Source organism: Buteo buteo, chromosome 8, assembly GCF_964188355.1.
Source record: "Buteo buteo chromosome 8, bButBut1.hap1.1, whole genome shotgun sequence".
NCBI lineage: Eukaryota > Metazoa > Chordata > Aves > Accipitriformes > Accipitridae > Buteo > Buteo buteo.
Window position 1 is genome coordinate 44,589,229 of NC_134178.1, and position 14,762 is coordinate 44,603,990.

At 45.9% G+C, this 14,762-nt stretch overlaps 1 protein-coding gene across 1 annotated transcript in view; it reads left to right on the forward strand.

Annotated features, from left to right (window-relative positions):
* GTF2E1 (general transcription factor IIE subunit 1) overlaps nucleotides 1-9,892 on the forward strand; it is a 54,726-nt gene extending 44,834 nt beyond the window's left edge. Inside the window, exons 4-5 of the mRNA XM_075034400.1 lie at nucleotides 4,029-4,276; nucleotides 8,138-9,892. Coding sequence (XP_074890501.1) covers nucleotides 4,029-4,276; nucleotides 8,138-8,568 — 679 coding nt within the window. The 3' untranslated portion in view covers nucleotides 8,569-9,892. The remainder of the gene's footprint in view (nucleotides 1-4,028; nucleotides 4,277-8,137) is intronic.
* The last annotated feature ends 4,870 nt before the right edge of the window (nucleotides 9,893-14,762 follow it).

Sequence of the window (14,762 nt, forward strand, 5' to 3'; positions counted from 1 at the left end):
CATGCAGGGAAGCATTCCCACAGTGCCTTGGGGTGCTTGGCTTTAGTTAATGGGAGAGCAAGCAAGATACTCTTTTTTTTTCTCTCAGGCTAACCTTGAGAGAGAATGTTCCTCATATATTCATGCTAGACAGTTTCTAATTAATATAATTAAAAATTCTTTGCCTATTCATAGTCTTTTTCTAGCCAAGAAGGTAGCTAATTTTCCTCATCATTCTGATAGAAAAACAGAAGCAATATAGAGAGGGAAAGAGACTTTTCCAAGGTCACTCAACATGTCTTTGGTGATATGGGGAGTCTTTGAAGCCTTTCTGCCCAAGCTGAATCACTAGCCTTTGCTTTAAATCCCTTTTTTGTAGGTTGAGTAGTAGAACTGGGATAACTGCACCAAAAAGAGAGTCATTTCTCAGTCTTTCCCTTCTGTGCACAGGAAATTATCACAGCAGAAGCCTGGTGCATTCCCATGATTAAATAGCAGCACCCACTTACTTGACTCTTAAATACTTAAAAAACATTGTAAATGATTAATTACTTTGTGCAAGGAATGACAAAATAAATAGGCGGCTTTTTAAATGCTTACTTGAACACAACTTGCTTCAGCACATACAATGATTTAATTATTTATTAACTCTTATTAATTCAAAGCAGCTAATTGCATGAAAGCGCTGCTGTGAGATTATATTTTTTTTAAAGTGCTAAACCCTGGGTTATTTATTCCTTCCATTTTTATGGAGTCTTGAGTGTCTGAAATCATTGAGGAAACTGACATTTTGTGATTCTGAAACAAACAGAAAAGGTCACAAAGTGCCTGCATTATCTCTTCGCACCAATGCAGGCAACTTCATATGTTTTCAGGAGAGTTACAGCTCTAAGCGACCACACTGATATTGCATAACTGCCATTTACCTGCCATGGAAAACCAGGCAGATCTTCATTCGTATCCTTCTATGAGGCTGTTAATTTTCTTAATCTTGGGAGGACATGAATTAGCCCCACAGGTTTTGAAATAAACCTGCTTTACCTAAGCCCTTCTCTGTGGTTTTTGAAAACGGATGGATTTTAATAACCCTTCCATTTTCTTATGTCAAAATAGCATGATTTAATATAACAAAAATCTTCACAGAATTAATGTTCTGTGGTCATGCTATCAAGAACCATGGGTTGTCTGTTGTGAAGTTGAAGCTCTTAAGAGCAGCGAAGTGAAAAAGTGCTTTATTTCAAACACGGCACGGTCCCCATTATGCAAGACCTTTTCTTAATAGTCTGGGCAGGATTGAGATGAAAATGTCAAGTTGTTTCCCATTGCACGGTGTGGTTTCTGTGGGCCATACCTCAGCTATGTCAAGGATTATTTATGTCGCCTTTAAAGGCAGCTAACCACTCATTAAGGGATTTCCATCAGGGTAAAACAACCAATGGGTAACTGAGCAAATGTAGCCACATCTGGGCCACTGAGCTGCCACAGTTCCTGACTGCAGGGTGGCCATGCAAAGTCTAGACCTAGGCAAGGAAAAAGCAGAACTTGTATCTGAGAGAGAGAGAGAGAAAGATTTAAGAGTGCACTCCCTTCATCTGCTCTGTGCTGCCTGTAAAGCAGCTCGCGCACCTGGCCTTTTGCTGCTGCCAGATCCATGGTGTTTAATCCTGTATTTTGGAACAGGGTTGCTGAACAGTAAGATCTCTTCTTGCAGTAAGGAGTATTCCCCTGGTCATGTAGTCTTGAAGGGTTGCTCACTCCTACCAACAGTGTCGCTGAAGATGCAGCTCCGCAAAGAAGTAAATCGAGGCACATTTGCAAAGCTCACTGAGGTCCAAAAGTAGACAGAAAGTGTCTAGATGGTTCCACTTAAGTGTGGGACATTGCAGTAGGTGGCTTAAGGTAATTAGTACTGTAGGTGTCTCTTAGAGTTGTTACTTTCATTTTTGAAATGTTCCTGACGTGGAATAAGTGTTTTGCTGCTGAATGATACCGCATAGGGGAAAAAGTCCATTTTAGGCACACTTACGGGGACCTCTGTGCAAAAGTATTGTTAGGCAGTTCCTGGCACTACTGAGTATTTAGCTGTCACGCTGCAGTCGTGGGGAGGGAGAGCTTGGGGGAGAGCTGCATTGTGTATCTTGTGAGGAAAGTGGATTACATAAAATCGTCAGGGAAACGCTAGTTAGAGATTTCTATTGTGTGGGAAGCAGAGTGGTGCTTTTCACAGAACACACGCCTGTCTTGGAGAGCTGAAAGGTACCAACACTTGAAATAACGTACTGGAAAGAAGGTCTCTGTGTGATTCCTTAGGTTATATAAGCAATACATGTGCGTGAGTCTTCTTTCCCAAAATTCAAGGCTGCTGTGAAGTTCTCCTAGCAGGGCTGGCTGCAGGAGAGAACCGGTTAGTGTGTGGACACATGTTAAAACAGATGCTGTGAAGTATTTTACTAACAGACCCCAGCAAATTCACTTTTGGGAGGCTGTGAGTAGCCCTCAATCTAAACTGCGGCTGAACACACCAATATTTTTTATTTGGGGAAAAGAGATGATCACCTGCCTGCATAGTTTCCCCTCACTGTTTACCCCTAAAAATCCAGCAGAATTAGTTCATCAAGCAGTGGTTAAGTCCTTGCTGAATTAAAAAAATTGCATATTACTCAGGTCTTCTCCAACTGCAACCTTATTTTAAGCATCTCAATTAGAGGAAAGGTCTTCGGGTAGATAGCAGCGACTGAACTGTGCTCACTGACAACTTCTGTCAGCTCAGCTGGCACCAAAGCAGGGACGCTGTGAGTCTCCATGATGGATTTGCTCTGGACGAGAGGAGGAGTCCAGGCAGGTCTGTTACCTCTGAAAAGCCGTAGGTACCGCTGGCAGTCAGATGAGTGAAATTTTATGGCTGAGGGTGGGTGCAGTCTGCAGAGGATCTGTTTCTCTGAGAAGATGAAATATGAGTTTGAAGTAGAGGAACAGTCACGTTTGGTTTTCCCTGCCTGGAAAGCAGTGAGTTTCCATTCAGCTGCTTTCCCTGATCAATGCATAGGTAGCAGCCCAGGCCAGAGACGGTATTTTAGGCTTATTGCTATCGCTATGCAGAAAATACTCCACCTGATGTCCTCTTTCCACCAGATCCAAGCAGGAATGTTTCTTTTCTCCATCAGTCTCCTGAGTTAGAAAGGAGCCTGGAGAAAAATGTGCTGGCTGCAGCTTCTCTTGGAAAACAAAAGGAGGGCTACGCTTTGACTGTCATACGCTTTGCATCAGTCATTGCCTTTCTTTATGCAGCTTTTCCACGATGAAGACAGTTCTGTCTTGCCTCCTCCCACACATCATCACCACACAAAGGCCTTTGCCCAGCCCTGGATCTCTGGTTTGAAGGTGCCCTCTCATCTTTTCTTCTCTTCTGCCTGGACTTCCCAGTCCTCCCAAGGCTGTATCTGTGGATAGTACACATCTGTGTACGCAGGAGATGTGACTTACCACAGGCGTTGTCGCTCACAATTCGAGCAAAGGTTTGAACTGTGTTTTTCATGGTGAGTTAACTCCTTCACAAGTCCTGTGATTAACAGTGGTTCACAGATCTGAGCATGCTGGGTCTCTGGGCCTATCATCTTGACTTGTTTAAACTTTAGTACTTTTTTTAATGCAGCGTAGTGTTGCTGTGAAAAGGCCAAAAAGAGACTTTTCCAAATACCAGATTACTGTTCAACTATGGTTTTCTGCTGTGATTTTTATTTCAGGGTATTCTCAGATTTTATGTTTGTTCTTACGTGAGTGCATCAGCAGCTTTAGTGCTGTCTTCTCTTTTCAGCATCTGTTGTGGAAGTTGCCATGGCCTCAGGTAGGGTTTCCCATTAGAGACCCCCAAGTTCCCCAAACCATCAAGCTGGTGTAGAAATTCCTGGCACCACATGTTAGAGATCAGAATGCAAGTTCTCAGTGCAGATCATGGGAGATAACTAATCATAGTTTTAAGTGTTGCAATGCTGGCTGAGGAAGGGCTTGTTTTGACTGCTTGTGTTTTTATCTCTTTGACTTTTATGTAGCAAGGAGCGTGCAGCTGGTACTGGTTCAGGGACAGCAGCTGGCATTGCAGGTGGACACCATCGGGAAGCATGGACTACAAAAGGACCATCATATGAGGACTTGTATACCCAGAACGTTGTCATCAGCATGGAGGACCAGGAGGATCTTAACCGGTCTGCAAGTGAAGGAAAGCCAGCCAGAGAGAGACCAATTTGGCTACGGGAGAGCACGGTGCAGGGGGCTTATGACCCTGATGAAATCAAAGATGGTAAGAAAATTGACAGAGCAGAAGTACTGCTCTGCTTATGTGATGCTCTTAGAGTGCTGTCAAAAATATGTTCCCCTGTGTGTGTACAGCTGTTGCTCCCTACACTCCAGATTTTTTCTGCTCCCCTCTGCTGTGCAAAGCACCTGTGTGTAGGTAGTTGTAAAAAAATCCTAGTTTATTAGATCCAGGATTGAAGTCCAGGTCAGTAAAGCTGAGTTACCCACAAAATAGTTTGTGTTTCTAAAATGTTAATTATCTGTTACATCTTCCACCTTGAGAGTTTATTGGTTTTGGACAAAGGTCTTTCAGTCTCATCTAGAAAGCTGCCCACCTAATAGGTCACTGCTGAAAAATAACATTTGTTAACATTCAGTCACTCTGAAGCCTACCAAATCTACCAGTAGTGTTTTTGTGCTCCCAGCTGCCTTCTTGCCAATTGTTTTTCAAAATGTGTTTTATATGAAGAATATGTCAGAAATAAAGCTTCTAGAAGTACAGTAGGAAGGCCTGTCACCATGGCAGGTGAGTCTTTATTGCTTTCTGTTTGTTTCTCATTATCTTTGCTTTTATTTCATTCATGTTGGGGTCGGGCTGTCTATAGACAATAGTCAAGATCTTGTAACCACTAGTAGAAACACTCTGCTTTGGTAAGTGTGCTATTTAAGCTTACACACTAAAAATAGAGACCTTCTATGATTTTTACAAGAGTGAATCAATAGATGCAATCTTCCAAGTCATTTGAGGATTATAGAAGGAAATTGTTGGTGCCCTAGGAAGAGATGGCAAAAGGAAACTGCATGTGTAAGCATGAGACCCTGGAATCAGTGCAATGCTCAGGAGAGGAGTGGAGTATGGAGGTATAGCAGAAGTGAGGAAAATGGGTGTGAAGCAGTGGTTGGAAGATATCTAATGATCTTATTTGTGTGTCACACCTTTCGAGCATACAGATCCCAAAACTTTTTCCAAATAGATTAAACAAAGTGAGGTGATTGAAACAACCTCCTCCTGCAGTCTTGTTTTGGGTTTGTGTGGTGGGGTTTTGGTAGCAGGGGAGAGGCTGCAGGGAGGCTCCTGTGAGAAGCTGCTGGAAGCTTCCCCGGCTCCAAGTTGGACCTGCCTCTGGCCAACACTGAGCCCATCAGTGATAGTGGTAGCACCTCTGGGATAATGTATTTAAGAAGGGAAACCTGCAGTGGAGTTTGGGAAGTGGGAGGTGAGAGAAACACCTATGCAGACAGCAAGGCCAGTGAAGAAGGAGGGGGAGGAGATGCGCCAGAGGAGGGGATACCCCTGCAACCTGTGGAGGTGAGCAGTGGAGCAGATACCCACCTGCAGCCCGTGGAGGACCCCACACTGGTGCAGGGGACGAGTGAGGAGTCCTCCCCCTGAGGAGGAAGGAGCAGCAGAGACAATGCGTGACGAACAGACCTCAACCCCCATTCCCTGCCCCCCCCATGCTGTTGTGGAGGAGGAGGTAGAGAATTCAGGAGTGAAGTTGTGCCCAGGAAGAAGGGAGGGGTGCAGGGAAGCTGTTTTAAGATTTGGTTTTATTTCTCGGTATCCTTGTTTTGATTTGATTGGTAGTAAATCAAATTGATTTTGTTTCTTCCCCAAGTTGAGTCTGTCTTTTGCCCGTGACCATAAGCAGTAAGTAATCCCTCCCTGTCCTTGTCTCGACCCATGAGCATTTCTTTATATTTTCTCCTCCTCATCCCACTGGGGCCAGGGGGGGATGAGTGAGTGAGCGGCTTCATGGTGCTTTGTTACCAGCTGGGCTGAAACCACGACAAGTCTGTAGCAGATGTTGTGTTACTCACCAGCCATGGTGAGTTCTCACCCCATTTTTCTGCTAGACATTCCATTCACCTGTAGTTTTAAATTGGCTCCTTGAGATGACTTTTGGTGTACACAGCATAAATGTTTCTCAGATGCCGCTGCGGGGGAGTATATCTGCTTACAACACAATGGCATCACAACTTAACCTCCACCACTAGTGGAGATCAAAGAGGGGACTTGTGGAAATAACCTGAAGTGGCCGCTGCAACATGTTTCTATAGCTCTTGGATGACATAAACAGGGAGGAAGGAAACTTGGGACTGTTGACAGGAGAGGTTCACTGCTTGGATCTGGCAGGAGCAGTTCTCACAAGCAAGAGACAGCCCCGCTCCTGAGCCACAAAGTCAGACTTTGTGGAGCTACCCCAGGCTGTGGTCGCTTCACAGTTCTCAGTGTGATGAGCTATGATATTATCTCACAGAAATGCTCTCCAGTAGCCTCTTATGCTCTACAGTCACAAGCAACAAGCTGAGCATCAGGCTGCCAACACAATGCCTTCATTCTTCCTTTCTTTCAAGAATTTTGCCAGTGCATTAATAATAGTAGTTGCAGCCATCACCCATTACAACTTCATTTACAATAAAAACATGAGTCTAATAAAGTTAGGGGTGGGTCTTTTGGCCTTTATTTTACCATAGGAAAGGAGTGACCACAAACTCCCCTGGCTTTTAGTGCTAAATGCAGAACTTACTTCCTTAGTTCACCCGTTTCTCAGCATTTTTTTTCATCTCAAGTTGGAAAAAGTAACCAGTGTATTATTGACCCTGGGGGAAAGGCTTGGGCCCCAACTGCCTGGATGTGCTGCTGAAACCATGAGGTTCCAGGTCTGGGAGAAGCAGGCAAGTGGCTTTAATGTATGAAGGCAGGATGCCATCACCTAAGCTCCAGCAGTTGTTCGTAGGCAGCATCTTTGGGTGCAAGAAAGTTTGCCACAGGGAGTCTGTCCTACTTTTTAGGCCTTGTTTTTACATAAGGTTCTCTGTATTTCATTTTTTGTTCTGCGTGTTTTTTCTTTTTTTTTTTTTCCCTACTGCCTGTAGGTTTATTGGTGCTGGGTGGAGTGACAGTCCTCTCGCCAAATGTAGGATTAGGAGAAGTTTTCTGCAGAATGCCAGTATTTCAACGGAATTTTACCTTTTGAATCCTTGAACTGCAGATGCCCTGCCTACCCAAGTCATGTCAAACCCTCCAAGTTATTGTACAGCCAAGCTTACTGAAAGAGGAGCACAGACTGTGTGTCTGTTAGCTGCAAAACTGCAGTCTCCTTCAAATAAGAGGTCCAGGGAGTTTACCAGACACGGCTACTTTGAATGTTGTTTTATGGTTTCCGAATACTCGCTGTATGCCAGGATTCATCTGCTTCCCCATCTTAATCCTTATACGGGCAGCTCGGCAGGGCAGGGCCTGGTTTTGGGTCTGTATTTATGGTCTGTGCTGGCAATGCCTGTGCTCTTGGTCATCACGGCAAGTCCTCGAGGCTGTGGTCATCCAACCTGGAAAGAAAGGGACAAAAAGGAAACAGCCTGTGCTTGTTTACCTGTGAAACAGTACCGAGCTACTCGCTGTGTCTCAGACAAGTGTCATCACTGGCTGCGTAGCCTGGGTATCTGGAAGCCCAGATTTAGGTCCCAAGGACTGCTTTCTGCTCCACAGTAAGGAAAGTGCATTGGCCCAGCTGAGGGGTGCCTGAGTTGGACACCCCCCAGGGAGGTCTTTTCCAGGTGCTTGCCCATCATGTGTTTGTTGTCTTCTCTTGCAATATGCTCCTGGCTGAGGCTCCCAGCTGGGAGCCACAGTGACTCCAGGCTTCCCAGCTCCTAGGAAATGTCAATACTTGCTCTGCTGTTATGAGAAAAACCCATAACTATCTCTGTCTTTCAAAGGAGAAGAGGAGCTGGTATAGAGAACGGGTGTGACTTGGCCAAGCATGCTCAGTAGCAGTAATTAATACAGGTTCAGAAAGCCTTCAGGGCTGTCACCCAGCTCTTTGTGAGGAAACGATCATTCCTTTGTGTCTCTTTGCAGGGGGCCGGGATCTGGATACCTTCCAGGACCGTGAGGAGGGCCGGGCAGCTCTGGATGATAATGAGGAGGTGATGCGTGCCCTGCTTATCCACGAGAAGAAGACACCTTCTGCTTCAACAGTCACCATCGGAGGTGCCGCTCCTCTCTCCGGTGCCAACGCTAGTGACTCCGAGAGTGAGACAAGCGAATCGGAGGAGGAATCCCCTCCCCGCCCTCCCGCCACGGCCACCTCAACGTACGGGCTGGAGGACGAGGAGGAGGATGAAGAGTTTGAGGTGGTGGCAGAAGACCCCACTGTCACAGTGGCTGGGCGTCCACACTCGTACAGCCAAGTGAGCCAGCGCCCTGAGCTGGTGGCCCAGATGACACCAGAGGAAAAAGAGGTTTACATAGCCATGGGGCAACGCATGTTTGAGGACATGTTTGATTAACTGCTTCCTGCCACGGCATTTTTTAAAAAGTGACTTTTTAAGCCAGAGACTCCCTAGTAAAACAGAAGACTGAAGCGCATCTTTCCTCCCCTGTGCGCAGGGACACTGGGCATTGGGACTGCTAATCTCAGGCATTTTGCTCACCAGAGCGGGGGGAGCTGGAAGGCTGCATGTGCCAAGACAGGTAGGGGAGGACATGTCTCAGAAGTGAGTAAGCTTGCAAGGTAAAAATCTGCTTCAGGGTGCCCTGCACAGGCACTGCTTTAACTTTCTGCAGGGCCCTAGCAGCTGCCTCCCCCCGATTGCTTTGAGTTGGTTTTTGTTGCAGATCCTAGTGAAGTCCACATCCCTGCCCTCAGAGGACGTAAGGGCTCCGTAGTCTGATCAGAGTGCTCTGCAGAGGAGGGCGTAAGTAACATTACAGCTGCCAGTGCTCAGTGAGGGGAGAGGAGAGGGAAGCACTCATCTGCTGATGGCAAACTTGGGCAGGGCTTGTAGCTGACCTCCTGCCAGCAGCCACTGACCACTGGAGTGGCTATTTCTAAGCGGGCCTGTAGGCAGCAACCTTTTCTTGCTCCCATTCACTCCTTGCTAGGTCTCAGCACCTCAAGGTCAGGTGTAACTTGAAACAGAGAGTGAAAGCCTTGGCAAGCATACACAGTCACTCTTTGTCAGTGTAATGAAAGCCCTCCATGGATCTGAGCTCTCAGAGCGCTCTGACTTACCAGGAGATACCTCCATTTTCCAGTATTGCTGCCTGTTGCTTCCGCCTAGCCCTGTCCAAACCAGTGTTGCAGACTGTTCATAGTGGGCAGGGCTGCATTCAGGCAGTTCCAGAGAAATAGCTTAGGTAGGTTTTATTTGCAGTCACACCAGGGCTGTATCATTTTAAGAGGAATTATGCAATTTTGAATTCTGCTTTGGCACACTCTTCTACCATAGAAAAACATTTATCAGTGCCTACAGAGCAATTTCATATTTTTAATGTTTTTCTCTTCCAATTGAAAATGTTGTTTTTTAAAGTTGTTGTGTTTTCCTATCCAGTACTACAATAAAACAAAATAATAAAAGAATTCTGTGTTCCAGAGAGTAGGGGCAGTATTACGTGCTGTTCCATTTACATGGGCAGCATGAATTTGCTGTTCACTGAGACTGTAAATCTGTTTTATACTAACTATGCTTTCTATGTTCGGCTAACCTTGTAATGCCTCCTTTGTGGTTTTATTTTCAGCCTCTTGATATTTTGAATCCCCTCTTTTTTTAAATAGTGTTTTAAATTTGCTTTTAAGTCATTTTAAAGAGGAATAAATAAACAGAAACTTCTCCCCTTTGTCATCTTCCAATTTGTCATGTGCATAGTTGGGAGTGTTATTTGCTTATCATTTTGATTTACTCGATTCAAGAAAAAAAAACAATTTGAGGCTCTCCTTTGAGGGAAGGACTATTTGAAATCCCACTGCACATTGTTTCTTCTCACCAGAGCTTCCCTGAATGCCTTCTGGAATCTCCTGCACTTCCAGGAGGGATGTTTCATTACACTGGTGCTGTGGGAGGCCCTTTTTGATCAGTACTTCCATTCCTTTCCTCCTTCCTCAAGGAAAGCGTAGGCGGATGGTGGAGGTCTCACAGATACTGTATTGCTAGTTAAAATGGTACTCTTGTGTTGACAGACTTCCAAGATCTGGTATCAAGCTTCTAGATATCAAGCCACAGAGCCGGTAAGTCAGACTCAGTGATCAGCTAACAGAAAAAAAGTGCTGTACCAACTTTGTCTAGATTTAATCTGGTTGAATTCAAGGTTAACACTGGAGAAGAGCAGGTAGATTTACAAGTAGCCAAAGACAGAAACTGAGAACTAATCCTGAATACAGTACAACTACTCATGCTTGTAACTCGCCAGTAGTTTATACTGAGTTTTTAGTCTGCAAAAGCAAGCTGTAGGTTTATTAAAGCTTAAGTGAAGAAATACTGGGTTTTACTATAAGAGCACTGATACCGCATCTCTATCCAGCATGATCATCTATAAAGTAGTGGTTTTACTTAATAAACACATTTAATTGTGGTTTGTATGGCGGTTGTAATTTTTGTCATTCAGTAAGGCATGTCCTGCAAATGAGGGAATCGGTGCGGTGGTTGGTAGGGCATGCCTTCCGTCTCTCATCCACCACACGCAGCCCTCGGGAGGACTGGTGAGGTCAAGATACACGAGCAGATGCCGTCATTGTTTCCTGCCCTCTCTAACAGCTTCTGGCTCTCGGAAAGGATGGCTGCTCTGCTCTGTTCCAGCTGGTTAGGGCTGTTGTTGAAGAACAACGATACGCTGCTGCTGCCCTGTCATGACAAGCACGGCTTGAATGAACAGGAGCGCGTACAATCGGTAATGTCTTTTTTTTTTCTTCTGCAATTGAAGCAGGGCTCTGCACGCATGCCAGAAGAGGAAGAACGGCCACTGCTGCAAGCAAAGCCAGCCACTGCCAGCAGGTTGGTGCTAATGTAAGGGATAAAGCCGTCAATTCTGAGGAAGGCCCCAGCCATTTCCTCTGGCTGCTGGACCACATGTGCTGCATTAGCACTAACTCAATAATACCATGAGCATGGTCGAGCACTGAAGCCTTCCTGGGTGAATGTTCTGTCTAACCCCATTCAAACCAGTTTCTGTGTCTGCTTTCAGCCTAAAGTGCGCTTTATCTGATGAGTGCGCTTGAGGGCAGGGCGCTGCAGCTCAGGCTGGAAAGAAAAATGCATTTCTGAAGCTGCTCACACTCCTCTTCTCAAAGGTCAGAGGCGCCGGGTGCCTATTCCAGCTGGGTGAGAGCTGCCTCTGTCCCTGCTCCCATTGCGGGTCAGGGAAACCGCAGGAGAGGGATGTCCTCCCTGGCTCAGCACAGAGCAGGCCAGAGCACATCAGTGAAGCTGCTGATGGAGGGGAAGATCACTATCGATGCTGGAAAACAAGAATGTTTTAATCTTTTCTACTAAGCTCCCAAAAATGGGCTTCCTCCATCCAACTCTTCTTCTCCTGTGTTGCTGCCTCCTTCAAACAGACTCAGATTAAAGACTGTTGCTCTGTGAGAATCGAGGGATTTGAAGATCCCCTGGAGGAAGGGCGGAAAAATAGCATCACCTCCTCCCTGAGACATCTAAGGAGCCCTGCCTCGGTGATGCCTGCAGTGCCGGGGCATGCTGCGGAGAAGTTTGACAGGGCCTGGGGGGGAGAAGCAGCCAGCTGTGCTTGGGTCTCTGTCTCCTGCCGTGCCCCCATGGCAGGAGAGAGAAAATTATCTCGGGAATCAAATGCAAGACAAAGCCTTCATGGAAATGGAAAGTTTATGAGCAGGTGGAAGGACATGTCAGCAGCAGGGCAAGCCAGCAGGCTGTCCAGTATGTTTTCCTGGGTGAGTTGTGGAGGAGAAGCAGCAGCAGCTCCGTTCCTCTGCTCTGGTATGTGTTGGCATAAACAAGTGAAGCTGTGGGCACGGTCCCTTGGAGGAGGGAGGTGTCATGCAATGCTGCAAGAAATTTCTCTGGGCTGTTCTAGGACTGGTATTGCCTTATCCCACTGGAAGCCCTGGGCAAGGTAACCATGTCCCTGGCTTGTTCACAGGAGGCTTTGGAATATTGATCTAAGCATGGACAGCCAAGGATCCCTAAGCATCACGATACACTCCAGTTTAAAGTGTATTGACCATGAGTCAAAACAGCTTCTCCTTCAGGAGGACGGGAGCTGGGGCTGAAGAGCAGCTTTTGCTGAGCTGCTTCCAGAATAATGATCAATATTTATAAAGTCCAAGGAGATCATCAGTCATACAGTCTTGATAGGAGGCATAGCCAGATGCTTGAAGCTGTTTAAGATTTGATTGTAGAGAGTCATGGAGAGGCCACTGCCTAAAAGGAATGGCAGCCTAAAGTGTGGGAAGCGATGTCTGACTGCTGGTGCTCCTGGAAAGCTGCCTGCCTGCGTGCTCCCTCCTAGCAGAGAGCAGAGCACTGGCAGCGCCGGGCTGTCCGGGACTACAACCCCGTCACTGTGGCAGAGCTATTTTCTCTCTCTTTCAAAGTTATCCAGGGAAATCTGGGCTTTTTTTCTGTTTGGGATACCTAAATGAGCAGCCAGAAGGTGGTTTCTTATTCACCAGCATTAATTAGATTGAGAGAGAGAATGAACCTAATTTATGTTTAAACAAAAATCAGATTTTGGAAGCGCCTGCTGTATCATTAAAAAAATGTATTAAGGACAGTGAGTATTTGTGCAGCTGTCCTGGAAGCAGCAGACAGAGAGTCTCTGAACAAGATGCTTTAAATATAATAGGTATTTTTGCTTAAAATATGTCTCTGACCTAAATATAATTTAATTTCCATCCCTTTGAACAGTTTGATGCTAATGAACCAGCCAGGGATGGCAGAGAGGAGGCTGAGCCAGCCGCATCGGAAGCGACTCGGCTCCACTGCAGTGCGTTAGAGACCCTGCATGTGCTTTATCCCGGCTGCACACAGCGACAAATGCGCAAATCCTGCCGAGAGCTGGCCACAGCAGCAGGAGGAAACCTTGGGCTGCTCAGCTGGAGAAACAGGCAGGGATCCAGCCTGAAAATTAAGGCTGATCAAATATTGTTCCACAAGCATTAATGTCTGTGTACAAAAACAGGTACGTCTGGCTAGGAGGAAAAATCACATCTCATATAGATGTGATTAAAGTCCTGACATTCTGCTTCTGCTTATTTTTCACCTGGAATCCATATCGCCAGCCTCTGCCATCCCATTACTTGCTGGAAGAAGGAGGGTGAGCAGTGGTAATTTTGCAGTGAGCTAAAATTGTGCGTAGAGCTGAGAAGCCTGGCTCAGTTCCACCTGGTAAAGGGATCTTCCTAGTCTTAAACATCTTTTTTCTGCACTTGCGACAATGGAAATCTGCCTGATCCAGTGCCCATTTTGCCAGGCACTATTAGCAGACTCCGTGCATTTCATATGTCCTCTTAATATACATTATGGGGGGACAGGTATACCAGACAACATTTAATGGTTGCTACCAGCTGACCGGGGCACGCTTAGGTTGCGGTGTCTGAACCAGCCCTGTGCCATATGATAGGGGAATGATAGGTTGGGTCATTTTTGTCAGATTATCCATACCTGCTCTTTGCAAACATGCTGGCTGTTCTTCTCCCACTCAATGCTAATGGGCTCTCATAAACTCAACCCCTCTGGGATCACACACGTGTCAATTTAAAATGAAGTTTCAGTCCCTTCTCCACCACCACCAAGTAGCTCTGGCTTGTGCCCCATCCACTCTTGGGGCATGTGGCACTGTCATGCTGAAGTCCACCATGCAGGTCTTGGCCATGACTGCCTCGGGCTGTACCATGTCCTGGCAGAGAGGTTTAATGAATGGTAGGTCTATGCCTTCTCCAAAAGTGAGGCTTTGGCTGGGCTTGGGGGCAATGCCTAATTTCCTACAGTGGGGAGGGAATTGGCATCAGCCCCAGGCTGGTCACTCCCTTATGTGCAATCTTTGTTGCTTGAACTAGATATGATTTGGTAGGACTGGATTTGATCTTTTTTTTAACCCTTGTTCTTTTTTTCCCTTGGGAATATTCTGAGATGCTGAATTTCTCATGTTTCCCTGCTGCTTCTAGCAAAAAAAAACCCAAACCTCTTTTTTTTTTGGAATGCAAATGAGGCTGTAAAATCTTTTTAGGGAGATATATCTGCTCTCCCTGCGCTGTCACAATTATTCTTCCTTTCCCATACAACGCTTTCTTCCAAGAAGAAGTGCTTTCAACATCTCTCAGCCTTTATGGTGATGTCAGGAGATTAGAACTATCCCTATTACAACAGGGAAGAGTAGAGGGAAATGGGGTTAGAGGGAAACATGGTCTTCAGAAAATGACGCAGCTTGAGAGAAATTTCACTTTTGCATACTCTCCCAGGCCACATGGGTGCCATATCCAAAAGAAAAAAAAGTACAATATGCTGAAGAGAGACTTGGCTCATGGTGCATTTACCCTGGTGTATTCCCTTGCCTCAGAGCCCATTTGGAAGGGTAATATTCTCTAAGTGTGCCAACATCTTGGAAGTTATACAATGGCATCATGACGGTCCCAAATTAGCAATCAACTTCAGCAGGAGCCTGCAGGTCCATTTGAATGATCTGACTCCTGCTTTCACCGTGCTGGAAGGTTTGGTGCAAGAGTACCTTG